Raw genomic sequence first — 25,369 nt, 5'->3', positions numbered from 1 at the left:
AAGACATTAATGCCCACAGCTTGTGGGAGAGAGCTCCTTCCTGTCTCACTTCTGCTTTATTAGTATTAATATAAGTGTACATAACCCCGCATTTAAAGTATGTGGGAGCATACTTCACATTTCTTTTTAGGGTCTCAAAGTGATTTTTTAGGAAGAGCTAGGACTCTGTGGCCAGTTTTATAGAGCTACAGAGTACCCAGCGGGCCTCTTTCCAGAGATCCTTTAAAAATAAAAATCTTCCTTCCTTTGCTGTTTTGAACTATACTCACTGCAAGCATCATTTCCCACTTTTTAAGTGTTTTTTTCAGGAATTTCTCTTATGTACCAAAAATGCTGAGATACACATGAAAGAGAGTTCACCAGCTAGATAAAGCTTTGGGGAAGTCAGAATATTCCTGACACTTGGGTATTCCAACTTATTTAATCCTTCTTTTAATCGACAAAGCTATTAAGTAATTCTGCTCACCCTACCTTTGCCCACCAGAAAGTTTAAAGAAAGCAAACCTTGCTCCTTTAACTCATTAGACAGCAAGACCATCCCAAATGATGTTTGGACTGGTAGTATCAAACCTTGATCCTGTAAAGAGAATACAGTTCCCTAAAATCTACAGTATTAGGCAAGGCTCTTGACATCAGCTACAAACAATTTCTGAAGTGGGTGTGCTGGGCTATAAATCCCAAATGTCGGATAAATCAGTGACTGAAGAAAAGACGAAACAAAATCATGGTCATGCAATGGGTGGAATACATTTTAACAGAAGACCTGCAGTGGCTCAGCCTTTCCATTAAAGCCAGAAGGATGAGCCACCTCAGCCAAAACACATGATGCACTCCAGAAAACCCTCCTAGCAGATGGAGTGAGACAACCAAAATCCCTGCATGTGGAGCACAAAGAGCTAAGCCTGGAAAAGACAGCCCAAGAGCTGAATGCTCATAATTGAATGGACTATAGTGGGAAAGTATTTGTTAAAAAAGTAGCTAGAGAGAAAAATCGTGTGGTTGTTCTTCTCAAGGACCATGTCTTTACCTTGTCTCTGCAGCATCCGATGTGGTAGCGATGCTGGCTACTGCTGACTACAGCAATGATGTTCAGGAAGCTGAAGCTGGACAGGCAAAGGAGCACTGGGCACTGCAGCACACACAGGATATACCTGTGATCATTATCTCGGATCAATCCCAGTAAAGGTTTAGCTCTCCACGGTGTTGAGTGATGGTACGCTACTGTGTTGCTTCCAGCTCAAGGGCAGCTGCAACCAGAGCTAGCATCAGTAAGTGTGGCCCAGACAGCAGCCATAGCCAAAATCCTGGCAAGGCAGCTGCCACCCCCCATGCATCATGGAATCTTTAGAGGGAGCAGCTGGAATTGCCAAACCCATGACAAGGTGTAAAAATATCGTCATTTTGATACTTATGGGCTTCCTTGAGCCTACAGGCTCTGAAGCAATGAGACATCCTGCAGCTGTGTAGTCCTGTTTCACCACTATATTTTAGTCCAGTTGAGCAACATCTGGCAACAATGAGCTCTCAGAGCTGCATGGTTTTGGTCACTGAAAATTCCCCATATGAAATCAAGGAGAATTAGAGAGAGCACTGGGCTTAAATAAGGGCTGGAACATGGCAATACTGCTGGAATTACAGGCAGAAATAAAGTCTGTGAAGAATAGAAAGGACACCAGAGCAAGCAATCCATCTTCTTCAGCCTGAGCTACGAAACTTCAGCTAGAGGTGAGAACATTCCTAGCAGACACAGAGCAGCTCACTCATCCTGCACAGAGACCAGCAGAAACCTGTATCCTTCACAGGGATGCACAGGCAAAGTCGTGGAGCAATGGGTATTCATAGCTGTGCTGCAGCAGGAGGTAAGAGAAGCCATGGAAATCCCAGCAGCAGGACACCCCTCCAAAGTGAGATCCTTGAAGGAGCAGTCCCAGCTGAGCCAGGAATACAGAAAACAAAGATTCACCCACCAAAACCTTCGGCATGGCCCCAAACATGAGTAGCTGAATGGGGTGAGCAGCGCACGTTTCCACCTTCCTCCAGGGCTCCCAGGACAAGCCCCTTGGCAAGGTGCCGTCACCACTGCTCTCAGGGTGAAAACCAGCTTTTGGCCCCTAGTAACGCTGCGGCAAAGCCTGTCTAACTAAATAAATGATGTTGTTTACAGCTGGAAGATGGTCTCCATTACACAACGTGGCCATCCCAGCCAAGCCTCCAGGGAGAAGCTGTTCTTTGGGGGGTTGTTGCTTGAAAAAATGAAGAAGAAAACAGAACTAGCTGAAGCCAACACAGTGATTTAACAGCACAGGAAACCTAATCTGCTTCTGCCGAGAAAACAAGGGATCTGCAAATTTGTCCAATTCACACTTACCTTTGGGCATATCATATATTTGGGGTTTTAGCCACTGTCTGGACAGGGCTGGCAGACCAGGGGAGAGAAAGGAAACCCAAACCTGTAAAACATGAAAAAGAAAAAAAGCAGAGACAGACCAAGAAATTAAGAACAGGGAAATGCACCTAAAGGGAGGGGGCTGAGAGAAGGTGCTTCAAACACATCAGAAACATGAGAAGTGCAGCAGAGAGAAGTCAGGGGGAAAACAAAACTTAAAAGAGTGAGAAAAAAGCAAGAGCAGCAACTGCGTCACTGGTTGCCCTGCTGACACATCAGCTGCAAGGCCCGGGTCTAGTCCTCTTGGCATCATAAGCAAAATAATCAGCATGCAGATTGCTGATCCCTGGCTGCCGGGTGCATCAATCAACCCCCGGTCTGCACTTTTCCTTTGCACTCTGGATATAGGATGAAAACCAGGGCGGGGCCCAAGGACATGGGCTTTTAGGGACCCAAGCCCAGCTCCAGCTGCTCAGTGCCATCTTCAGACCTGCTGGAAATAGGCAGCGCCCTGGGAAGGGCAGCATGCCCTTGGGGTGCTCTGCGTTTTGCCCACAGGGATGATCTTTTACCACTCCTAGATGGCTCAGGGCTTATCCCAAGAAGAGGTTCCACCAGGACACAGCACTCCCCTGCACATTCCTGGCTGGCAGGGAGCGTGAGTCTTGCATAGCTCCTGGCAGTCTCCCATTTTACTGCAAAGGGGTCACAGCCATTGACAGGGCTGTCCTCAGGGCTCAGTCACAGCTCCACTTTCCTTGGCATCCAGATCATGGCCTGAACCCAGGGCATCTGCCAGCATGTGCAGCCACACCAGGGCGAGAGTCCCCCATCTCACATCCGGATGGGAGAGCCACTCTCAGCTGCCTTTGCTGAAGCCCCAACTGGAGAAAAGTATAAAAATCTGCCCCCCCCCCCCCCCCCAACAGTTTTTTTGAGCAAACTGCCGAACAGATCCTGAGAACGGTGATCAACCCAGGAGCAGGAGCCTCTTCCATACAGATCCCAAAGGAAGTCTGTTACCTGCTGGTGTTTCCAAAGGGCAGGAGGTGGGAAAAAAACACTGTCAGAGCGTGATGCTTGGCTGAGAAATCTCCCTGCCTCTCAGTAATGCTCTTTACAGCAGGGCGGCACTTAATCTGCTTTTATCTGCCTAAAGACTTGATCCCCATTGGTCTGCAGCAGGAAGAACCAGCTAATTTATTTTCACTGTGCACTTAAAAGCACAGCCCAGCCGATCCTGCAATGCTCATGGTTCACCTATCCAAAAGGTACATGCTCTTTTTCTTGCCTCCTTCTCTACTATCCATCAGGTATTAGATGCGGTGGCTGACTTGTGGCTGGTCATGTTCTTTCTTGTTATATTTATATTTACTTGTGCAGCAAATGCTGGACTGAGTCTGAATATCTCTGATTCATGCCCAAGCATGTGCAAATGTGCACCTGAGGAGATTATCCACTGCAACAGAGCTGGACTGAGAGCCCTCCCTGGAGAAATAGCAGCATCCACCGTCTCTCTAAACCTCTCCAATAATTATTTGCGGATTCTCACCACCAACACCTTCAGAAACCTGACTTTCCTCCACAGCCTCTGGCTAGATGGAAACAATCTGACTTTCCTGTCCCCGGGGACCTTCCATGCTCTCAGCAAGCTGCGAGAGCTGCACCTCAGCAGGAACTCACGCCTCACCTACCTGCATGCAAACACTTTCAGAGGACTATTAAACCTTATCAGCCTGGATTTGTCCCACTGCAATATCTTCGAAATCCACCCACTTCTATTTTCACACCTGCCTTCTTTAGAAAGACTTGATTTAGCCTCCAATAACATGCGGTATGTCCCACAAGCCTTTAGGAACCTCTCCAGCCTCACAAGGCTGTCCCTGGAGGGCAACCACATAGAAGCCATTGGCAGAGATTCCCTGAAGGACCTGGAAACCTTGTACGATCTGAATCTCAGGAAGAATCGGATATGGATCATTCAAAATGGCGCTTTTACAAAGCTTCTCAGATTGGGCATGTTAAATTTAGGACACAACTTCATCGCTGATTTGCCTAATCAGCTTTTCGATGGGTTGATCCAGCTCAAGACCATGCACCTTGAAGCCAACAGAATCACTGCTGTCGACTGCACCTTCAGACATCTGCTGAACTTGAGAAACTTGTACCTGAACAACAACCAGATCTCCTCGATCTCAGACTCCGCTTTCTCGTACCTAAACAAGCTGCACTTCCTTCACCTGAGCAAGAACAACCTCAGCTCCCTCCCCATCCGCTTGTTCGCTGAACTGCCAAAACTGAAGTACGTGTTTTTATCCCACAACCCCTGGAAATGCGACTGCAAGATGCTTTGGTTCTGGCGGTGGACAGCAACGCGCCGGGGAGCAATCCAAGGGCTGCACTGTGCCTTCCTGGGCCCTCACAACACAACGGCACTCTATGTCCCCCATCCAGGGGACCTGATGGACTGCACAGTGCCACCTGAGCTGGCAAGCGAAGACAAGTGCAGGGTGGCTGGTACCAGTGTGGCTCCTGGGCCCCCCGCTCTCCCCAGCAAGATCATCCTGCTGGCACTTGTCTGCCATGCATGGTATTTTGCAAGGGGATGGGACACCTCCATGGCCACATTTTGACAATGTTTAAATTATAAAGTGGAGGCCACTTATTTATTTTCGTGCTATTTGTTTGTGAACAATGGTTTTCATTACAGGTGGGTTTTATATGGAAATAGAGGGATTTTATTATATAGGAATAAATGCTTTCATTCATGGGCAATGCTCAAATCTGAAATGCTAATATAAAAATTTAATGTAAACGTTCGCATGCAGAGGAGAAGCTCACATTAGCAAGTTTAGGGCTGGGGCTTGTGCTGGGTGACGCGGGGCCGGGAAGCGTGGCTCCACCACAGGCTCTGCCCTCCCCGTTTCCCAACTGACCACAGCCGTGTGTGATCTCTCGGGGAAGGGCTGACTTCCTGCGCTCAGCCCACACTGGGGATATTGTGAGTACTGCTGAAGTAGGAATAAATCGCACGTGTTCCAGCACATCTGGAGTCCCTAGAAAAGGCTCAGTCCATCAGCATCTCTGCGAATGTGTGATACCTTCCCACAGCTAGCACACAAGGTGCTTTGCTGTTAGAATATAAGACAGTGTTGGAGGAGCGGCCAGAAATGTCACCAAGTAAAGCATTTTATCGCTCAGCTGCTCCTCACAGTATTGAGCCTCAGCTAATGTAGCTCTGCATTTACCCCTGCAAAGAGCTCATTCGTCTCAGGGTTGGTCTGTACAAGTTGTGTCTCCCTGCATTTTGTTGACGAGCTCTGGCATGGCATCACACCAGTGCCATACCCCCGAGCTGCCTCCCTCCAGCTGCTGGGAGACGCTGATGGGTCATCATGATGCCTCCATCACAGCAGTATTCACCTTTCTTTCCTCCTTCACACAGATTAGCCTTCTCCATCCTCCCAAAAGGAATTTTCCATTTCTGCGGGTATATTAAAAACAGCCCAAATCCTGCTGTGGACTATGTGATGATCCACTAGAAAGCTCTCGCGCCATCCATGTGCTGCATCAGAGCCGTGACCAGCCACATGGCCAGGGATGAACTTAATTTACAGTATAAGAGCCAAGGTTAAACTACACCCCTTTCTCTTCAGTGGTAAACACTGATCACAGTCTCATCTCCATCCTCACCTTCCCCCTGCTCCTCACTCACCATCCCCTGCACAGCTGCTCCAAACGTCCCACTCAGTTCTGTTAAACTGGCAAATAAGCATCCTGTGGTGGCACACCAATGCAGAGAAGTCATGCAAGCTTCAACAGCATAGGTTCAAAGGCACAGCCTTCCTCAAGCTGGTACAGAATCATAGAATCATAGAATCGTTTGGGTTGAAAGGGACTTTTAGAGTTCATCTAGTCCACCCCCCCCTGCAATGAGCAGGGACATCTTCAACTACATCAGGTTGCTCAGAGCCCTGTCCAGCCTGACCTTGAATGTTTCCAGGGATGGGGCATCTACCACCTCTCAGGGCAACCTGTTCCAGTGTTTCACCACCCTCATTGTAAAAAATTTCTTCTTTATATCTCATCTAAATCTACCCTCTTTCAGTTTAAAGCCATTACCCCTTGTCCTATCACTACATGCCCTTGTAAAAAGTCCCTCTCCAGCTTTCTTGTAGACCCCCTTCAGGTACTGGAAGGCTGCTATAAGATCTCCCCAGAGCCTTCTCTTCTCCAGGCTGAACAACCCCAACTCTCTCAGCCTTTCTTCATAGGAGAGGTGTTCCATCCCTCTGGTCATCTTCGTGGCCCTCCTCTGGACCCACTCCAACAGGTTCATGTCTTTCCTGTGCTGAGGGCTCCAGAGCTGAACACAGTACTCCAGGTGGGGTCTCATGAGAGCGGAGTAGAGGGGGAGAATCACCTCCCTCGACCTACTGGCCACGATTCTTGTTATGCAGCCCAGGATATGGCTGGCCTTCCGGGCTGTGAGCACACATTGCCAGGTCATGTCCAGCTTTTCATCCACTGGTACCCCCAAGTCCTTCTCCACAGAGCTGCTCTCAATCCCTTCATCCCCCAGCCTGTATTGATACAGGGGGTTGCCCTGACCCAGGTGCAGGACCTTGCACTTGGCCTTGTTGAACCTCATGAGGTTCACACAGGCCCACTTCTCCCGCTTGTCCAGGTCCCTCTCAATGGCATTCCATCCCTCAGGCGTGTCAACCACACCACTCAGCTTGGTGTCATCTGAAAACTTGCTGAGGGTGCACTCAATCCCACTATGAAGATATTAAACAGTACTGGTCCCAATACAGACTCCTGAGGGACACCACTTGTCACTGATCTCCATCTGGACATTGAGCCATTGACCACTACCCTCTGGATGAGACCATCCAACCAATTCCTCATCCACCAAACAGTCCATCCATTAAATCCCTATCTCTCCAATTTAGAGAGAAGGATGTTGTGGGGGACCATGTCAAAGGCCTTACAGTAAGTCCAGATAGATGACATCCGTAGTTCTTCCGTTGTCCACTGATGTAGTCACATCCCGAAATATTAAGTATTTTTGGATGCTTTTTCCTTTGCGAGATTATTGACTTGCAACATGTTTCTGGCCAGATAGCACACCTCGCTGGGCTAAACCCCTGCCTGGCACGGAGCCCCTTGCAGGGGGAAATCCCTCTGCTCTGCAGGAAGCACTTCCCCATGCCAGGTCTCAGGAGCAGCCCCACAACCTCCAGAACCAGCAGCACCATTTGCCAGTACTCAACCAAGGTGTCTGGTACTCACAGTAACGGCGATGGCAAATCTCGTCCTTCAGGCACCAGATGCAGTCAATGCTGGCTATTTGCACTTGGCAGATCTGGATTTGCTGCAGAGATTAAACTGTGCCACAGGTAGAGTGAGTAAGTCTGCCTGCGGAGACCTGTCCTGCAGAACTAGCATGGTCTTCCCTTGGCTTTGGCTGCCGGTGCACAGAAGACATGATCTGCACAGACAGCATTTGTGCCTCACAGTGTCTCTTTGTTTTCCACCTTTGGGAGACTTCAGGAATTTAGTAATTCCTAAAGCCACGGTGAGCAGAGCCTCCGCTGACCACGGCTGCCTCCCTTGCTCTGACCTTGCCATCGGCCATGGGGGCTGGTGGCAGCACAGCCACATCTAAGGAACGTTGTTCCTTACAGCTCTTCGGCTTTTTCTCTGAGATGCTTTCAATGATTATTTCTCACCTGACTTCTAAAAGCAAGAACACCTAGATAACATTGCAGAGATTACTAAATTTTCAGCAATTATCACTGTATAAACACTTGCCACAAGACATGCCCGATGTTTACTAAGCACTCACAGAAGGAAGCAACAGAATGTGTGGCAGACACGCCACATTTATCCATGTTCTTAGAGGAATTATCCCAAGCTGATAAGAGGTAAGAGAGAAATAAACCTTTGCTTAGTGCTGAAAACACACAAACCAGCACATTTTGACAAGGGAAACCTGCTGTGGAGTGCAGAGTAAGATCAACCTTTGCTGTTGCACCAGTGAAGGGACAAACTGGGGCTGCACAACAAAACCACACACACTGCGTCTTCCTGGTTATCAGATTTGTGATTAGATTTGTCCAAAGTATTCAATGGTCAATACATTTTTGCTTTACATTTTGTTTGTGCTGTTTCACCATTTTGTGCATTCAGCACCATCCTCACTTTCCTCAGCTTCACAAAAAATCTCCAGTTTGTTTCTTGCTTTTGCATTCCTCTCTGCTATCAATCTGCAATAGAAAAAGGCAGAAGTAAAAAACAAGCAAGCAAAATCCACCTCAGCAATTTTTTAAAGACCTTACAAAGTTAGATTTTTTCCATTGAAAAATATAAATTGGTGAAAAGTTTATATGAAGGAGAGCCTTGTCTCCTCTAGTTGCTTGCAGAAAATATTCCTTCCACTTTTACGCCACCACCTCGTTAAATGCTGAACAGGAGTGCAACTAAATTGCTTCTTCTATGCTATGATGAAGCAGTGATAGAAATACTTAACAAGTTGTACGCAGCACGCTGGGAAAGAGCATGTGGCTACAATTTTTATCCACAAAAAATGAAGTTTGCAAGGAATACAAGAAAGACTTCCATCAAAAAATACAGGCCCTGAAGATGCAGTCTGGGCTTGGAAAGACATTTGAAGGAGATCCTTGATATTAAGGACAGCATGCACTCATGGAGGCAGCAGCAAGTTCGACAGTTTTAAAAAAAAAAAAACAGCATGAAGAAAGCTGACACTGGTAAAAAACCTTGGAAACAAAAGCATGTAATTGAATAAACAAAGCCAAGTAATTGAATAAATAAAAACAAACAATCGAATATGAAAGAGCAAAAAGACCTGCAGGAACAAAGAAATGTGCTAAAGCTTACACCTCTGGCTCATGTCGGAAACTTTTAGGAGTGTTTGACAAAACAGAAACTGTTTTGCAAGCTTGCTTGCCAGGGGCTTTCTTTTGAGAAAGCACTGGGGTTTATCCTGCTTGCCCTGCACTGGACCTTCACTGAGAGATCTCTGCTTTGCTTTGACCCAAAGCTTTTCTTTGAGTTAGCCCATTTCTCAAATACATCCAGCACAAGGAGGAGACGCTTTCCCATTCAGTAATTGTCAGAGTACCCATTTTTCCCTCTTTAACCTGGTACCAGGAGGCAGAAGAGGCAAGAAAGGGCAGATGCACGTGGTCACTTCCAAGGTCTAAGAATTTTGACCTTAATTATTACACCAAACCTCCAGCCAGTGCTATAAATCACTGTTTCAGCAGGATGGATGTGACTCTACTTACGGTATATCGCTCCATCTTCAGTGAAAACATATGCGATTTCCTGTGGGAAGCTTTGTTTACATATTTTCTTATGAAAAAATTGTACCAGCGGAAAGTTCCCAGCTGGCTGTATGTGAGGCTTTGTGCAATAAACCACTGAGAGGGTTTGCTGGCACTCCCGGCGCCCTCTGAGCAGTGAGCGCTCCCAGCCAGTGCCATCGCATCCCATACCCTGACCCCTGCAGCAAGCAGGACTCCTGCATGTCTCCTCTCAGGTGCACCAGCCCCTCTCCAGCTCCCTGCCAAATTCCTTCCTTTTACCTACCCTGTTTTCATCTCCTACACATAGAAAAATTAAGTGCCTATCACTCAACTAACCCTCATACAAACTTTCATCTCTGAAGCCCACGTGAGGCATACTGATACAGAAGCAGCAGCTGCTTTCCTCCTCTGCTTTTAATGGACCGTTCCCTGCTGTGCTCCCAGCAGCACCAACCTCTCAGCACACTTTGAAGGACCAGCACCTAATAGCAGGTTTGCATCTGGGCATTAAAGATGAGGAAAGATGGCACGTGGCATTGCAGCCCAGAAGCACCAGCTGCAGGAGGGGCACAGGAACATTTCTGACCAGAGAAGGGGGGCTGAGAAGGACGTGGCATCTCACTCTGACCACCGTTTTGAAACCAAGCAAGAACATAGATAAATAGCTGATCTTTCAAGTGCTAAAACCAAAAGTTTCTCCAAGAAGCTGCACCTCCACACTCTCCTGTCCCAAACGTGCGATTCCCAAAGCATCACGGCCCTCCACGTTTTCAGGCATTCGTGATTCCCCGACCTCCACGCTGCAAACAGCCCCCACGCTCTCCTGGCCGGCCTCCCGACCCTGAGCAGGCCACCCCACGCCCCGGGGGCCCCGCTCCCTGCCGGGGCCCCGCGGGCGCAGCTGGCTGCAGTACGGAGCGCCTGCCCCTGGATGGCAGCGCAGCCCCAGCCTTGTCTCTGCCGTCCCTCCGTTGGAAAAACGTTCACCGCCGGCCCCTGCCCCGCAGCGCAGCCCCAGGCTTGTCTCTGCCGTCCCTCCGTGGAGACCCGCTCACGGCCGGCCCCTGCCCCGCGCATCTGGCCGCGAAAAAACGCTCTCGTGGGGCGGGTGCTTCTACTGCACGACCTGCGTGCTCGCAGGGCATCACCCGCGCCACGGGGGACTCAGCCAGCACACGCGGACACCCACATCACCCCACTGCGCTGCCAAGGCAGAGCCTTGCAGGTCCCAAATAATCTTGCTAATACGATTCACCCGAAAAATCCGAAAAGGTGAACAAAGGGAAGCCATGCGATTCTTACTGTGGGCTCCAGGTGATCTATGTAATATCTGCTCCAACAGAAATCACTTTCCAGCAGGATCTGCTTGTGCAGCAGTCTCTCATGGAAGACAAGGTCACAGTAAGAGGGGCTTGATTTTTTGGTGTTTTTTGTTGTTGTTGCTTTTCCCCACCTCCTTGCTTTAAAAAGAAAAGTGAGAACACGACCATGTGCATGGTTCAGGAACACTGACAAAATAGCATTGGAACAGAGCTCCTTCACACTTATAGGATGGTTTGGAGCATGGGATAGGGAATGACAAATTTGGTAGTTGCGTTCCCACACTCCTCCAAGTATTTGGCTTGTGGGAGTTTTAAAGTGGCATAAGCCCACAGCTGTGCCACGTTGTTTACCCAAGATGATGCCCCAAGAGAAGCCCGGGCACCAGCCTGTAGTCTGGGTTAATCCACAAACTCAGCCCCATTCCATTGCAGACAAGCTGCAACATCGCCTCTTGCACAAAACACACGTACCTGTTTTCACCCCTGGGAAAAAAAAAAAAAAATCATTCCAGACAGGTCAGGAGGGGGACAGCCTAGACCAGGTTTATGTAGTTAAGGTCACAGAATTTTGTTTGCATGATACTAGTCTCACACAAGTTGTTCTCCCACCATAGCACCCAAATCATGCCAGACTTGTGTCAGCTGCCACTACACCCCCAGACCTGTGGTTTCTGGAAACAAGCCCGGATAGCACATCCCTGACACAGGGAACAACTTTTCTTCCTCCTTCTGGGTTTTGCCCTAACAGGGCTCTTCCCCTACACCCACAGACATCCTCTTTGGGCACACAGCAAGACTTCAAGAGCAAGGTTTTAGAGAAGCTACCATAAAGGCAAAGCCTTGCTAAAACACAGGTTGAGAAGAACTGCACTGCCAGTGCCCATTTTAAAAAACAAGAGCTCCTCAACACACCCTGATTCTAGGGTATCTTACAGATCAATGGAGCTGGTGCAAAACAAAAAGATCAACCAAAGCAAAGCTAAAAGCAACTGAGGGCAGGCTGCCATGATGGGTCAGTGTAAAGAATGAGAGAAGCGTGTACTTAAATGTTTTTATTTCAACTAATGCTTTGCCACCATATTACATCACTTTGAATAGCTTGGAATAGCAATACGATCTCAAAATATAGCAAACAGCTTGCCAAAGCAAGATAATATTTAATCCTATGGATACAGCATCTTCCTTCTTTGGCGACAACGCTTCCTTTTATCTGTAAAAATAGTTTTATGTTCCAGCACATTTGCTGTTCAGTTTATTGAACCCTGCTGTTTATAACATTTGCCTCTTCCCTGCACAAAATCTCCCCAGAATGTAGTATGGTTTTATATCCAACAGCATTTTAAATAAAAAAGTTATACTTTTCATGCAGATTTTTGTAAAAATTATTTTCTAGGTGCACAGAACTGAACCAAGATGCATACAAAAATGCATTCACTTCCATTCTCAGGTGTAACCGTGCCATCAGCAACATGATATCATAAGTTACTGTGAGAGGTCCAAGGATGGTGGTATTCTCATGTATAGTATAACCTTAAAAAAAAAACCAAAACAAAATAACAGAACAACCTTTTTTATAAGCAGCAAGAGAAAAAACTGCTATGCTTTATTTGTAAAGTAATCAAAATAGTTAGATGTATAAAAAAGCACCATGTACAGAGAATACCAGAGGAAGATCTGTCTTCCTAATTACACATTTCTCATTTAGCATTGCGAGCTGGCCTGCAGGTCCCAACTTGTACTGTAGCTTTATTTGCAAAGTTAAGGAAGTAGTCAAACCTAGAATATGCTTGGGCTCTATGATAGAAATTAAACTGGATTGCAGATAGAAATTAAATTTGTTTCCATTACAACTCATACCAACCACCTTATAGCCCTCAGGGGTAAAAAAAAAAAAAAAAAAAAAAAAAAAAACAAAAAACAAAACAAACCACGCACCAAGTATCTGAGAAATAATGGGGTGAAAACAGCTCCAGAGCAGTATTGCAAAGGTGCATGTCTTATGAATGCATTTCTGTAAGCTCTTGATAAGTTAACTTTCCTTTGGGAAAAGAGCACATCTGTTGGTTAAAACTCCTCTCCCTGAGAATTTTGATAAGAGTTTGTCTTGCAAAGCAAAACAAAGTCCTTTGAACTTCAACAGTTCCTAGGCCAACAGCATTTCAACGTGGTCACAGCTGATCTGCTACTCATGCACCCAGGGTGGCAGGTTGGGTTTTTGTTGTGTTTTGGTTTTTTTTCTTTACATGGATCAACCCTTTTATACTCGCTTCATTCCTCTGCCCATCAAGCAGGCAAACACAGTCATGACCATCTTCGGTTTCACCTCCACAAGATCTTCTGGAAGAGCATAAACTCTGGCACCAATTCTTCTTGCCATGGACACAGCATACCTATTCACCAGGGAAAGATGAGTAGGTCAGCACAGACTGCTACCAATAAATGACAAGTTATCCAACACAATTTCACCTATTATCCTCTTTACTAAGATTCAAGATGTGCAACAGTCCAATCACACCACATCTGTTTGTTTATAAATGTTTTTTTGATCTTTTGCTATATTCCTTTTCCACAGTAGAAGAAAGTGTCTTTAATGCGCAAATTGACCTTTGAATGTCAAGTCCACTTTACCAACAGTTTAAAAAATTGTAATTAATATTTGTTAGGGATAATAAGTAGCATGTATAACCAAGGGTTAATCAGCTAACATCTACATTTCCCTTTCTGATTGCTCTTTAGGAATAATGAAGCGAGACTATTACCTGCAAGAAACTGCTGTCATTCTGCCACTGCAGAACAGTCACAGAACACACATTTCAAAGGCATGTTTCAATAGGCATACTTTAAACTTGACAGCCTATGATGATTCAGCAAGACATGAGACATACAAGGGTTCAATTTCAAAACCCTGAGCACTTCATATGCCTGAACAAACAGGTGAGAAACAGACTATCATTGCTAAGAACTGCTTGGGCTGTTCTGCATTTCACTCAACAAGCAAGAGAGTCCAGCCAACTACTCCCTCCAGCGTTACAGGCAAGGACAGCAATTAGATTTCAAGAAGTGCTGCCTGTCTAAAAGGTACAGTGTTAAAGGAGACTAAAAACCACGGTAATAAACTGTGGTAAAAACATTTGCAGCTTAAGGCCACTGCATAGAAGGAGCACTCTTTCAGTGCAAAACAGCTTTTGAGATAGCAAACTTACTTAGCATTATTTTGTTTGTCATCTTCCGATAGATGACCAGTCTTTACAAGGTCATAGTTGATACAACCGGGCTGTATGGCATCAATTAAATCCACAACCGCCAAGCTCGTGCTGATAGTCTTGTCCTAGAGAACACAGGGACAGACAAGTAAAGATGAAAGCCTAATCCTTAAAGCATACTTCTCACCTCAATTGAGCTGCTCTGCAATGTGCAACAAAACAAGCTTTAAACAAGCCATTTCAAAGCAGCAGTGTGATTATTCCCAGCTGGACCACAGGGAAAACCAAACTGCTGCTTCTCCTTTGGTAATAGTACAAGAACATTACTCCAATTTACTGCAAGTGCTCTGAAAATACAAAGCAGTAACTGATGCGCAGGCAGCAGGTCTGCCCCGCTGGCCAGACCCAAAGGGACAACACTCACCTACAAATGTTCGCCAGCTCCAGCCCCTGTGCTTGCCAGCATCTCAGCCTCCACCTCTGCCTCAAAGCCTGACCACCCTCCCCTCCTCTGCCACCCAGTAAACTCTCCTGCCCCACCACTATTCCCCACCGTGGGCAGTCCTAAAGTCTCCTCTCTGGTAGCTTGAAGCCACGTTGTTCCCAGCACAGTCTGAATCCTGTCCTGTTTAAATCCCTTTCTAAGATGTCCCTGCTGTTCCTCCAGCCAAGGAAATACTTTTTGGGCACCCCTCTCCTTTTGGATGCAAGGGGGGAACCTGCACCTTGAAGTTCTGGATGGAGGTGGACTTGCCAGCTTCTTTCAGGGTCTGGTTTACCCAGCTGACTATAATGTCATCATTAGCTTTCTGACCGTCACCCAGGTCTTCGAGGACATTCAGCGTGTACCTGAGAACCAGCAGAGAGAACAAGATTAGGCACAGAGCCTGGGTAAAGCCCTGGTGAGCATGCAGCCAGGATGCAACGTAAGCCCATAACAGCTTGGAAAGTTTTCACATAGTCTCAGCTCTGATTTTTTTGTTTTGGTTTGTTTGTTTGTTTGTTTGTTTTAAACTCCTTTAGCAAAAAGGAAGAATCATCTATCTTAACTGAAGTACTGAAGTGTGATTTCTGTTAAAGCATTTAGTCTTTCTAGCCTGTCAAGTCCTTTAATATGAGACCACAAAATTGCCTGGGCTCAGGACACTTGTTAAACTGTTTCACCATTGACCAGCTGTTCTATAGGGTTAACACATTACTTAAAAGGTATGGATCAACTCACGAGTTAGCATTCTGACCTCTAACGCCAAATAAGGAGGTACCATGCAGTTATTTTGCAGATATATATTATATATTTGCATCATCTTAGAATTCTTCAGAAATAGATAAGAAAAAGGACAATCAACTTTATCTGTTATTAAGTTTCTCCTTCCTCCCATTCCAATGCAGAAGGTGATTATAAAGCAGCCCTGGAATGTTTCTCTCTCAATTTCCAATTAAAAATTAGAAAATAAAAGTTGTGTAAGTGTTCCTGCTTAGGGTTTCTGCATACGGACTAAATTTGAGCAGGCGAGAGAGAGGTGATCCCGGTCAGCAGAATATTCACAGATCCACCAGCGGGTTCTCTGGAGGTCTCTGCTCCAGCCTCCCATGTGCAGCAGGATCAGCTCTGCCACAGATTTGTCCAGCTGTGTCTCAGAAACCCCCAAAGGACAGAGGTTTTACAATCTTTCTAGGTGACCTGTTCCACTGCTGCAGTGCTCTCATGGCAAAAAACTCCTCAAACTCTGCACTCCATTCACAAGTTGTACATGTTTGAGATGGGTCTTACCTTCTCATCAACTGCCAGACTAAGGCTAGTGTCAGTGTTGGGTTTCCATCATTCAGATCTTGTCCTCCGATGCCAACCAGGGAGAATTTAGCTGGATGCTTTCCCAAGTCTACAGCGTAGTTACAGTTTTCTAGCTACACAGGAAAAGAGTTTAAACAGAAAATCACTCACAAATACACTCACTTGACTGGAAGCCTCAAATAGGACTTTTTAGTGTCCATGGCTTCTTTTAAAGTCTTTTGAAATGCTTACCTTTTTCATATTTGCTCCAAGCTTAGGGTATGGAGGCTTGTTAACTTTATTCCAGTCAACAGGAACTTTGATCTTTTCATATAATTGTAGTATTACCAGTGCATCTTGGAGATCACTAAAGTGGAAAACATTGATTAAGCCTAATGTTTCAAGATTTAAATGCACTCTTTGTCACATCATGAATAATTACTACTCTTTACAGGTTGTTGCAATTTCAACAACCCTAAAAAGAAAAAAATTCAAAACATTTTGTAGTTTTCAGGGCCGGAGAAATGCTCCATGCTTAATATCAGCTAACTGTCGAGCTAAACAGGTTTTAGCATAGTAATCAGCAACAGATCCAGGGAAGAGTTTTGCTACATAAAATCCAAAGGTAGCCACCTCTCTCCACTGACTACAGTGACCTAGAGTATCTTGCCTCCTGACTATGATGTCTTGGTTAAGCCCTAAAATTAGGTGACAGAGAATTTAGTTCCAGTTGCTCTAATGCAGTTGCTCAAGCAGATCTAAATGTATTGGGATCTCAAGGTACCAATTTACACAAGATAGGGGAAAATAAACAAACTGCCTTCAGCCCTTAAAGCCAATTGCTGGTGTGCCAAATGCTGGCTCAGAAATCCCTAGGCTATGGACTGCAGGGAGGGTACAGTGAGCATCTCCCACTCCCTACCATCACCTTTTCTCAAGCTCTTTGCTCGGCACTGTGGGCAACAGGACACTGGTGTGGGCACATCTCTAGCCTGATCTAGTTGGGTCTCTCCCAAGAGCCTAACACTTACCCATAGAGGTGATTTACATGGGGGTTCACACCAAGGGAGTTCATCCAGTTGCGGAAGGTCCGTTCCTCACGCGTCTCTCCTAGATGAGAGAAAACAGGTTCATGCAACTTCTGCAAGCTCAAAGCTGCGCAGGGTTTTCCACCTTGCAAGGCAGGGAGCTTTGAGCAGCATGGCTCATCAATTAGGTTTTTGAGCAGAAAAAAATTGTATTTTTTCTACTATAATTTTTTCAAAGGAACAGGGTTGTCCCGATATCTAGTTTTGGATATCCGTTTGATTTCTCCAGGCCTCAGAAGAGCATGCCTTTTGCGCTTTCTTCAAGAAAAAGTAGCAGGAAGGTCTTTCACATGGGCGTTAGCTAACTGCTGTCTGGGAGCCAGGCAGCCAAAGCCCTAATCCCAGTTCTGCCAACAATTAGTGCTCCCATGAATGCCCTGCGGCATTACTGAGGTGCTCTTGCCCATTGCAGGAAATGGCAAAACCAACTTCCCAGCCCTGGCATGGGGACTGACGGGCTGCTGGCAGTGCTCCTACAGGTTCAGGCTCCACATCAGGGTAAGAGCAGCTGAACAGGCTGTTAAGTACCCTTCTCATCATCTCATCTCATCATCTCACCCTCCCACATCTGCCTCGAATGAATAAACAAGCACTGCAGCACTGAAGCCTCAAATCATAGGTGTTACTTCAATGGAGATACCTCTGCTGGGCACAGCCTCTTGTGACACAAGTGTTTACTTTAGATATTTCACTCCTGCTAACTTTGTGACTGATACGGCCATCACCTTCCAGTAGGGTCCAGTCGATGTCCTGGTTTTCAGGCTTGGTAAGTGCTGGGTACTTGTTGAACAGGTTGGCAACGAAGGCCAGGTTCAGTTTGGGATTGCCACTGACCACATCAGCCGGCGTGACGAACTGCCTGCAGCCAAGCCGATCTGCCTGCTGAAGCATGTACTCTGCTCTCCGCAAGTCATCCTTTTCCTGCAGGGGATGCAAAAGACAAGAGCTGTAACGGAAGAGACTGGGCTACAAAGCCGATGGGAAGCTCCTGACTGCTACATGGGGCAAAGCCACAACTCCACCCACCTTTGTTAGGCATCAGTCACTAATAAAACAAAAGGATGAAGCATGCATGCTAATCCCTGCTGCTGTGGATGTAATTGTCCCGGTTTGTCCTGGTATGTTTCCTAGTATGGTGCTTTCCAAGTTTATATGCTTTCCAACTTTTATGCTTTTTGAACTCGGTGGTTCAAAAGCAGAAGTCAGCATGCTCCCAAATGGAGCAAAACCAGAAAAGATTTCTCAATCGTATATGCTAATTAGCAGGTAGTGATCAAGCCTGCAACAACCACTCATTTAGCACATACCCAAGGTGCGCACATGCCCACTGACACTTTACACACTCTAGAAATTAAGATACCAGGTTACCTAGATGTCATGGGGCAATTATAGGGTACAGGTAGTTCACGATTGTACAACATGAGGACATGACAGGACATGAATACTTACATTGAAACCCGACATGTTAATATCAATCTGAGGCTCTCCTTCTTTCTGCCCTTTAGGTGAAATTTGATTGAGGAGGTGGAAATAAGCTCTGGAATCCTGAAACGGGTGAAAAAGAAAATTCAGGTCTCCCGCACAGCAGCGAATGCACCATACCAATTCATTTCAGGCTCATCTTTAACAAGTCACCGTGCATAATTTGCTTATGTACCTTTACTGAATTACCAAAATCTGTAAGCTTAAAAGAGAGCATGACGGCAGAAATCCAGGCAGCAGAAAAGGAAACAGAAAGGGAAAAGGTTAGAAATATTTAAGATAAAAATTATGAGTTTTAACTGTTTGAAAGCTGCCTTTGCTGCAAGCTTTGGTGTCTCAGCCTCCTCTCCAATGGCTGGAGGAGGCAGTGACCCTGTGCTGCTCGCTCTCATGGACCCCACAGCCAGATGCCTCAAGGCAGCCCTAACCCTTAAACAAGGCAGCCATTCCTACTGCTACAGCAACGATGAAAATGGCTCAGAGAAGACAAAATCCAGGCAAGATGCTGATTGTAAGAAGTCTGAATGTTTTCTCCTGTGTCTGCCCATTAGCTAGAATAGCTTAAAGGAGAGAGGCCAGGATGGTCACAAACTAGGAGGAGCAAATAGCTGCAGTAATTATTTATCAACTACAAGTCCTTTTAGTCCTTAGCGCTAAGAAGGACCTCAGCATATCCTGGCAGTCTATGGGTTGCACCAGACAAGCCAACAGCTATCAGCAAAGCTGTAAGGAATTTTGAAGTTGGAAATAAGAGTGACAGTGTGTGTGTGTGTGCGTGCATGCACACACACAGGGGAGCTCTGGGCTCCCCATGCACCTCAATTATCAATCTTTTGTTTTCCCTACCTCAACAGTCCTTTAACCTCCTCAAAACTGCTGGCCATGTGAATAAGCTCCGCAAACCTGCTCACACCTACTGTCCAAAAACCCCACACTGACCAGGAGTCACCACCCTCCATTTCTCACTAGTGCTGAGAGAAAAGAGCCACACCCTCACATCTGAAAAACAGCTGTAAGACTCCCCGCTCCCATTTCTACTCAGCCTAGTGTAGAGAATAAGGGGTCTTGTTTCCCTTCCTCTCTCCAGTCTATGGCATTTTGGATGAAATGCCATCACCTGCCAAGAGTGTGTGGAAGTCACACTCTCCAGGGATGCAGTTAAGCATTTCACCCTGTCTGAGCAAGCTGCATGCCCTTGAAAAATTATTTCAATCAAAAAAGATGAATTAAGAACATTTGAAAACACATGACTAATACCAGTTTTCTACTTGATTAAAACATGCAACAGCTTTGCAGCAGGATCCCACTAGCACTGGAGGAAACACTCAGACAGTTCAACACTGGCCTCAACCTCGTGGCAAGAGAGAACAGCACTGCGGTACCTTAAACATACCATCCATAAAATCCCTGTTAAACCCACTCAGTGCATTAAGGTTAAGAAAAGTCCTGTCTGCGGATTAAGGGCCTCATTTACACATGCAAGCATGGCCCTGGATGGCTCCCAGCCTTTTCCCAGGCACGTACAGGCCACGAGAGCTCTCAGTACCTTGATATCTGAGCTGAAGTTATTGATTTTGTTCCAGCCTGCGTTTTCCAAGTGGAAGTTGGCCCATCTTAGGAGCAGCTCTTCTGGGGATAGTTTCATAAGGTCCTCCAGATTTTCACCATCACGAAGTAAGGCAGCCAGTGCTAGAAGAAAAATGCTTGTGAGAGGAAGGAAGGAGTTTTCAAGAGGCAAACCTGCATGCCAGAATTAGAGCTGCAGCAACATTTCAGGGGGAGAAGGGGGGAACAATACCAACTACTGATTAAGTCAAAGGAATTGGGGTATTAGTGGAGTTTTCCTGAGTTGGTTGACACACAGAGAAGAGTATGAATGATCTAGAAAACTGTGTGTAAAAATATTTTCCATTTTCTTGTATAACAAAATTCTCTGGATTTTACATGCAGTCTTTTAAGCTGATGACAGTAAGTTAAATGTAAATGTACTTCTACCTCAATGAAAAAGTGCTTCCAAGCAGTTTCATACACACTGTTAAAAAAAGGCCACAGAAGCCAAGATAAGCACCCTTTCAGCTGGCCAGTGCTTCCCTTGCCATGAATTTTCCATTAAGCCAAACAATGTTACCACTTCACAACTGGGAAGTTTAAATAAAAGACACTGAAGCCCCTCCATCCATCTGGGTGCTCTGATAGCCCACGCAGGAATAACAGAGCTCTTTGAATGATTTGAAAAGTTTAACTTTTGGAGACCGTCGTGCAGGACCAAGTGAGCACAGGGGGAGAGTGGCAGCACCGCTCTCCCACCGCCAAGAATGAAGCAAGAGCTCAGCTGCACCACTGACAGTAGCAAGAAGGATTTTAGGAGAACCAAGTCATTGCAAACACATTCCCAAAGAACTGAAGCTTTTTTTTTTTTTTTTTTTTTTTTTTTTTTTTTTGAGGAAGATGTGCCCTTGTCTATAATCCTAAAAGGATGCAAGCAGCTTTTGCCACCTCCCAACACCGTTACATACCTATGGCCAAAGCACACCAGGAGAGCCTGCCCAGCCCGAGGCATCACAAAGCAACGTGCTGATTCGCACCACAAGGCTTGAGCCAAGACGCATCTTGACTTACAGACTTCGGTTCAGCCTGTTCAGCCAGTTCTCCAAGGCTGACACATGGTTACCAGGATGGCACAACCCACCCGCCTGAACCCGCTTCACAGCTATAAACAGGCTGGAGAGCACTCAGCTCGGCACATGCCCTGATGAACCTGAAGACGAGTACCTCCCTTTCAGCAGAGGGGAGGGGAGGGGAGGGAAGAGGCAGCGACGGGGCTGGAGGTGACAGCACAAGCAATGCAGTGTTCATGCTTTAGAAGTAATCACTTATAGTTTCATTTACCTTCATTTCTGCTGAGCTCGATGTCGGCGAACAAGCCGATCTTAATGATCTGCCAGAGAAGCCCAAGGACCAGGTGGGGTTTCCCTTCCCTCAAGTCCTCTGCACCAATATTGACAACATGACACCCGATGGCAGATGCAGAATTCAAAGCCAGGTTCAAGTTCTCCTGCGAACAGCACAGCAGAGTGAGACGCAGCCAGAGGAGATGCTGCTTTGCCTTTCATCCAGCACCAGCAGAGCGGAGATTTCCCCCTCGTCCTTGCTCCAACAGCAGCAGCTCAGACGAAACGCTCCCAGCCACTCTCTGGCTGAAGTTTTAACAGAGCTGTGGTGGCAGCAGGCTGAATCAATAAGAACTGAACTAGGCACCAGGGTTTAATTTCAGCCTCTGGTATTTAGTTTCAGCCTCTGAGTTAGTTGCATCTAGTGGCATCAACAAGAATAAAGCTAGAGAAGTGTTCAGTTATACGCACATCGCACGCACGGGCATCCTCGCAAAAACAACCTGTCGGACTACGACATGATGTGTAGATAGCCAACACCAATAACCATATTGTTTTAAAAAGGCAGCACTGTATATAATCACCACAGCAATATCAGGTGTGCACAGCATTTCAGCCATTTTACCCATTTTGTCATTGTTAGCATTTTTGTCTTTTGAACTGTACCCACAGCACTGTCAATTATGCACAGTACAAAACTGCCTTTAATAATTAAATACAAGTTATAAAACTCACTCCCTTCCAGAGTTCCACAACAATCGAGCCACCTGTTTTCATTAATTCTATCTGAATACGAATTTCAGCAAAAATACAGAAATGTGTTATACCTGAATTATGAATGGTGTGAGTTTCTTCTTGTTAATTGCTCTTTCATCAATCGTGTCCGGAACAGAAAGATTGATCATTTTGCTGGTAGGAGGAAAAACAATAACATTTGAACAACATTTAATATTTAATCTCAACAAAACTCAGTGCACTGTTAAAATATTCACCACAGTACATTTCCTTTTGTCTGTTTGGGTTTGTGTATTTATTTTTTTTTTTTTAAGTCAAGGTTGTGTAAATCAGAAGTTAATATTTACGTTATCAAGAATGTATTTGTAACTAATAGGTAAACCTGAAACCTTAAACATGTTACTGGCCACTACTGGTCTCAGCTGCTGGAGCAAAAAGAGCGCGTGAATTATTCACAGTGCAGTCACTGAACTAGTGAGGACTCATTGCTCTGTTGACATCCGCTGCAGATTCTAGTAAGACAATGCACTTCGTCCTATTGTAGAGGTGTACTACTGCTGGCAAGAAAAAACTGCCCCCAAAAAAGCGCAAACACTTTGATAGCACGTGAGCGCAATGAATTTTTAGTCAATAGAAAACATGGCAAGTTTTTACTCTATATTATAAACTACTTCCTAACTCAGTTCAGTCTTCACCTGAAGACCTGAATTACTTGAAACAGGGGAAATTTAAAAAAAAAAAAAAAAAAAAAAAACAACCAAAAAACACAAGCTAAAGAAAAATAAAGAAATGAAAAGCAATGGGCAGCCCACTAAACATCTTTTGCATATTGATACAGAGGTACTGAAATTCCAGTTCTCCGCTATATTAATTCACTTACATTTAAAACACAAACCAAAAAAACACAAAAAACCCAAAAGAAAACCCATACATAGAACCCCAGGGAGGCTAGTGTTTAGCAGCCCTGGATGCCTTCCGTTTTCAGCATGCAGAAAAATGAGTTACTTTACTAACTTAGTGCAGCTATTATCAAAAGCAACTAGAGGATTCCCAGAAAATCCATTTTTGGGTTAATTCATAAGGTCACCAACATTCCCACAGAGGTTACATCTATCTAAACATCCAAGAAAATGGGCTATTTAAACACATCTGCCCTCCCCCAAACTACCTAGCATCAGACTGAGTTTGCACTAGAACAACTTCCACTCCCACAAGACACCTTCTCCCCTTCAGCAAACTCAGTCTCAAGCCCAGACAAAAACTCTAGACAAAAACACCAGCTTGTGAAGTTGGCATCAAAGCTGAAGCATCACACAATGACAATGAGAGCCTGGGTGACTGAGCCCCTTTTTATACATGAAAAAAATTATGCACACACATTAGTCACAAAAACCAGCCTAGAATAGGATAAAAATTCCCCTAACTAGAGTTTTGGGAAGTTATTTTGGTGATGACTTACCATAGCACAATCCCATCTCCCACAGCTTTGAACAGGTCATCTGTATTTGGGTTCATTGGAATAACGTGCCTACAGTCAGGATCATTTTCCAGGGCTTTGTTTATCCAGTTTACAAAGGCATATTTTTCTTCCTCTAAGATAACCAATTGTAAATTTAATACAGGCTTTTTCATAACATAGCAAAGATTTTCCCAAAAGAATCACTGTACAATAACCCAGGGAAATAAAAGCCCCACAATCATTACCACACTATTTTATTCGTCACACAAAGTTTAAAGAAATATGACTTTCACTTCCAATTACCAGAATATTCCTGTTATTTACTTCATTACTCAACAACTTTATTATATTCAAGTGTGACACAAGGACTTCATCAGCAAGCACAGTTAACAAAACAAATAAGCACACATTTAGTTTACACACTGCTAATCTTGCATTACCCTCTAATTCTGTCCTGCTCTCACCTTGACGTGAGATCATTCAGCTGTCAGAGAATAAAAGCATAGCACATGGGAGGGCAGTAGAAATCTATTATTTTTGGCATACGGCCTCCACTCACCCAAGAGAGGAGCTGAAAGGCAGAGCGATACCTGAGTAGGAGTGCTGCGTCCCCTCGCTGGAGAGCTCCGAGGTCCCCCCAATCGCACAGATTCCTTCCTTCCTGTTAATTGCTTTTCTGAATGTTTTAGCGATATCGCTGCTTTTCACCTCTTGGAAAATCTACAAGTTAAAGTGCTCTGTTAGACAAGAAAAACTTGTCTTCATAAAACAAAAGGACTACAGAAGCAGCTATTTCTTCTTGGCTTTAAAGCAAACTTTGTAGTAAAATCAGCAAACGTGAAGGGCCCAGCAAGGGTGTAGTGGTATTAAACATAACATGGATAGCGGGCAGAGAGTCATCCCACTCTCTCAAACACATATTGCAAGTGCCTATTGAAACAGAAGCATTAGGCACGAAGTACCTCGCATACATTTACCTTTTCAAGTAGATTTCAAGAGACCACGAGCAAAAAAACATGAAACCTTTGCAGCCTGAAACCAAGTACACATGCAGCAGTTTCCACATGACCAAAGTTGAGAAAGCTGTTGTGCAATTTTAACCTTTCTGCATAAGCCAGGTGCTCGTGTGACTGTGACTTTAGTTCACACAAAAGACTGCCCACAACCCAAGAAAAAATTCTTTACGTGTATAACAGTCAAATCTGTAACAATGAGTGCTCCAGGTAAGGATTCCCCTCCTCCAACAGCAGACTTAGGCTAACTGACAAAACACACTCACACGTGAGGGCAGAAGAGATGCTTTAGCGCAGGAAGATTACACGTGCCGTTTGCACAGGTTGTATGTCACTATTAGTGGCCCTGAGGTCCTACAGAACTGAGCAACTATCAGAAAAAAGTACATTCAATGGCTTGAAAACCTACTGTAACTCCCTCAAAACTTAACCAAATTCGTTTCAACGACACTGAAAAACACAAGTGAAATGTACGCAGGTTTTCTAAACACTACCCAGAAAAAGGCAATGAAACAGCACTGTAAAGCAGAACAACAAAATGCTTCTGTTAAAAAGAGAGGAGGGGACGTGCCCACCTGGCTGCAGAGGCGTCAGCGCAGGTCCAGCCTGCTGGCTGTCATGCCTTACCTTCCCCGTCCCTTAAACACAGGGAAGGTGGCAAGTCAAGATGATGATGCAGTGC

The 25,369-nt window shown here is 45.4% G+C and overlaps 2 protein-coding genes across 3 annotated transcripts in view; one reads left to right on the top strand and one right to left on the bottom strand.

The window, feature by feature from the left end:
• The first annotated feature begins 3,732 nt into the window (after nt 1–3,732).
• Nucleotides 3,733–5,019, top strand: LOC142415026 (uncharacterized). The gene has a single exon (XM_075512966.1). The coding sequence runs from the start codon at nt 3,733–3,735 to the stop codon at nt 5,017–5,019; it is 1,287 nt and encodes a 428-aa protein (XP_075369081.1).
• Nucleotides 5,020–12,082: 7,063 nt separating this feature from the next.
• PLS3 (plastin 3) overlaps nt 12,083–25,369 on the bottom strand; it is a 54,122-nt gene continuing 40,835 nt past the window's right edge. For both annotated transcript variants that reach the window (XM_075513011.1, XM_075513012.1), the window contains exons 4-16: nt 24,265–24,394; nt 23,675–23,807; nt 22,308–22,389; nt 21,479–21,644; nt 20,136–20,278; nt 18,557–18,652; nt 17,833–18,028; nt 17,051–17,129; nt 16,272–16,386; nt 16,020–16,153; nt 14,974–15,097; nt 14,249–14,373; nt 12,083–13,435 (exon numbers count right to left, since the gene is read on the bottom strand). In XM_075513011.1, the coding sequence (XP_075369126.1) occupies nt 13,303–13,435; nt 14,249–14,373; nt 14,974–15,097; nt 16,020–16,153; nt 16,272–16,386; nt 17,051–17,129; nt 17,833–18,028; nt 18,557–18,652; nt 20,136–20,278; nt 21,479–21,644; nt 22,308–22,389; nt 23,675–23,807; nt 24,265–24,394 (1,656 nt within the window). In that variant the 3' untranslated portion in view covers nt 12,083–13,302. The remainder of the gene's footprint in view (nt 13,436–14,248; nt 14,374–14,973; nt 15,098–16,019; nt 16,154–16,271; nt 16,387–17,050; nt 17,130–17,832; nt 18,029–18,556; nt 18,653–20,135; nt 20,279–21,478; nt 21,645–22,307; nt 22,390–23,674; nt 23,808–24,264; nt 24,395–25,369) is intronic.

Source organism: Mycteria americana, chromosome 10 (genome assembly GCF_035582795.1).
Source record: "Mycteria americana isolate JAX WOST 10 ecotype Jacksonville Zoo and Gardens chromosome 10, USCA_MyAme_1.0, whole genome shotgun sequence".
Lineage (NCBI taxonomy): Eukaryota > Metazoa > Chordata > Aves > Ciconiiformes > Ciconiidae > Mycteria > Mycteria americana.
Note: the sequence above shows the minus strand (reverse complement) of the source record. Positions and strands in the feature narration are given on the sequence as shown.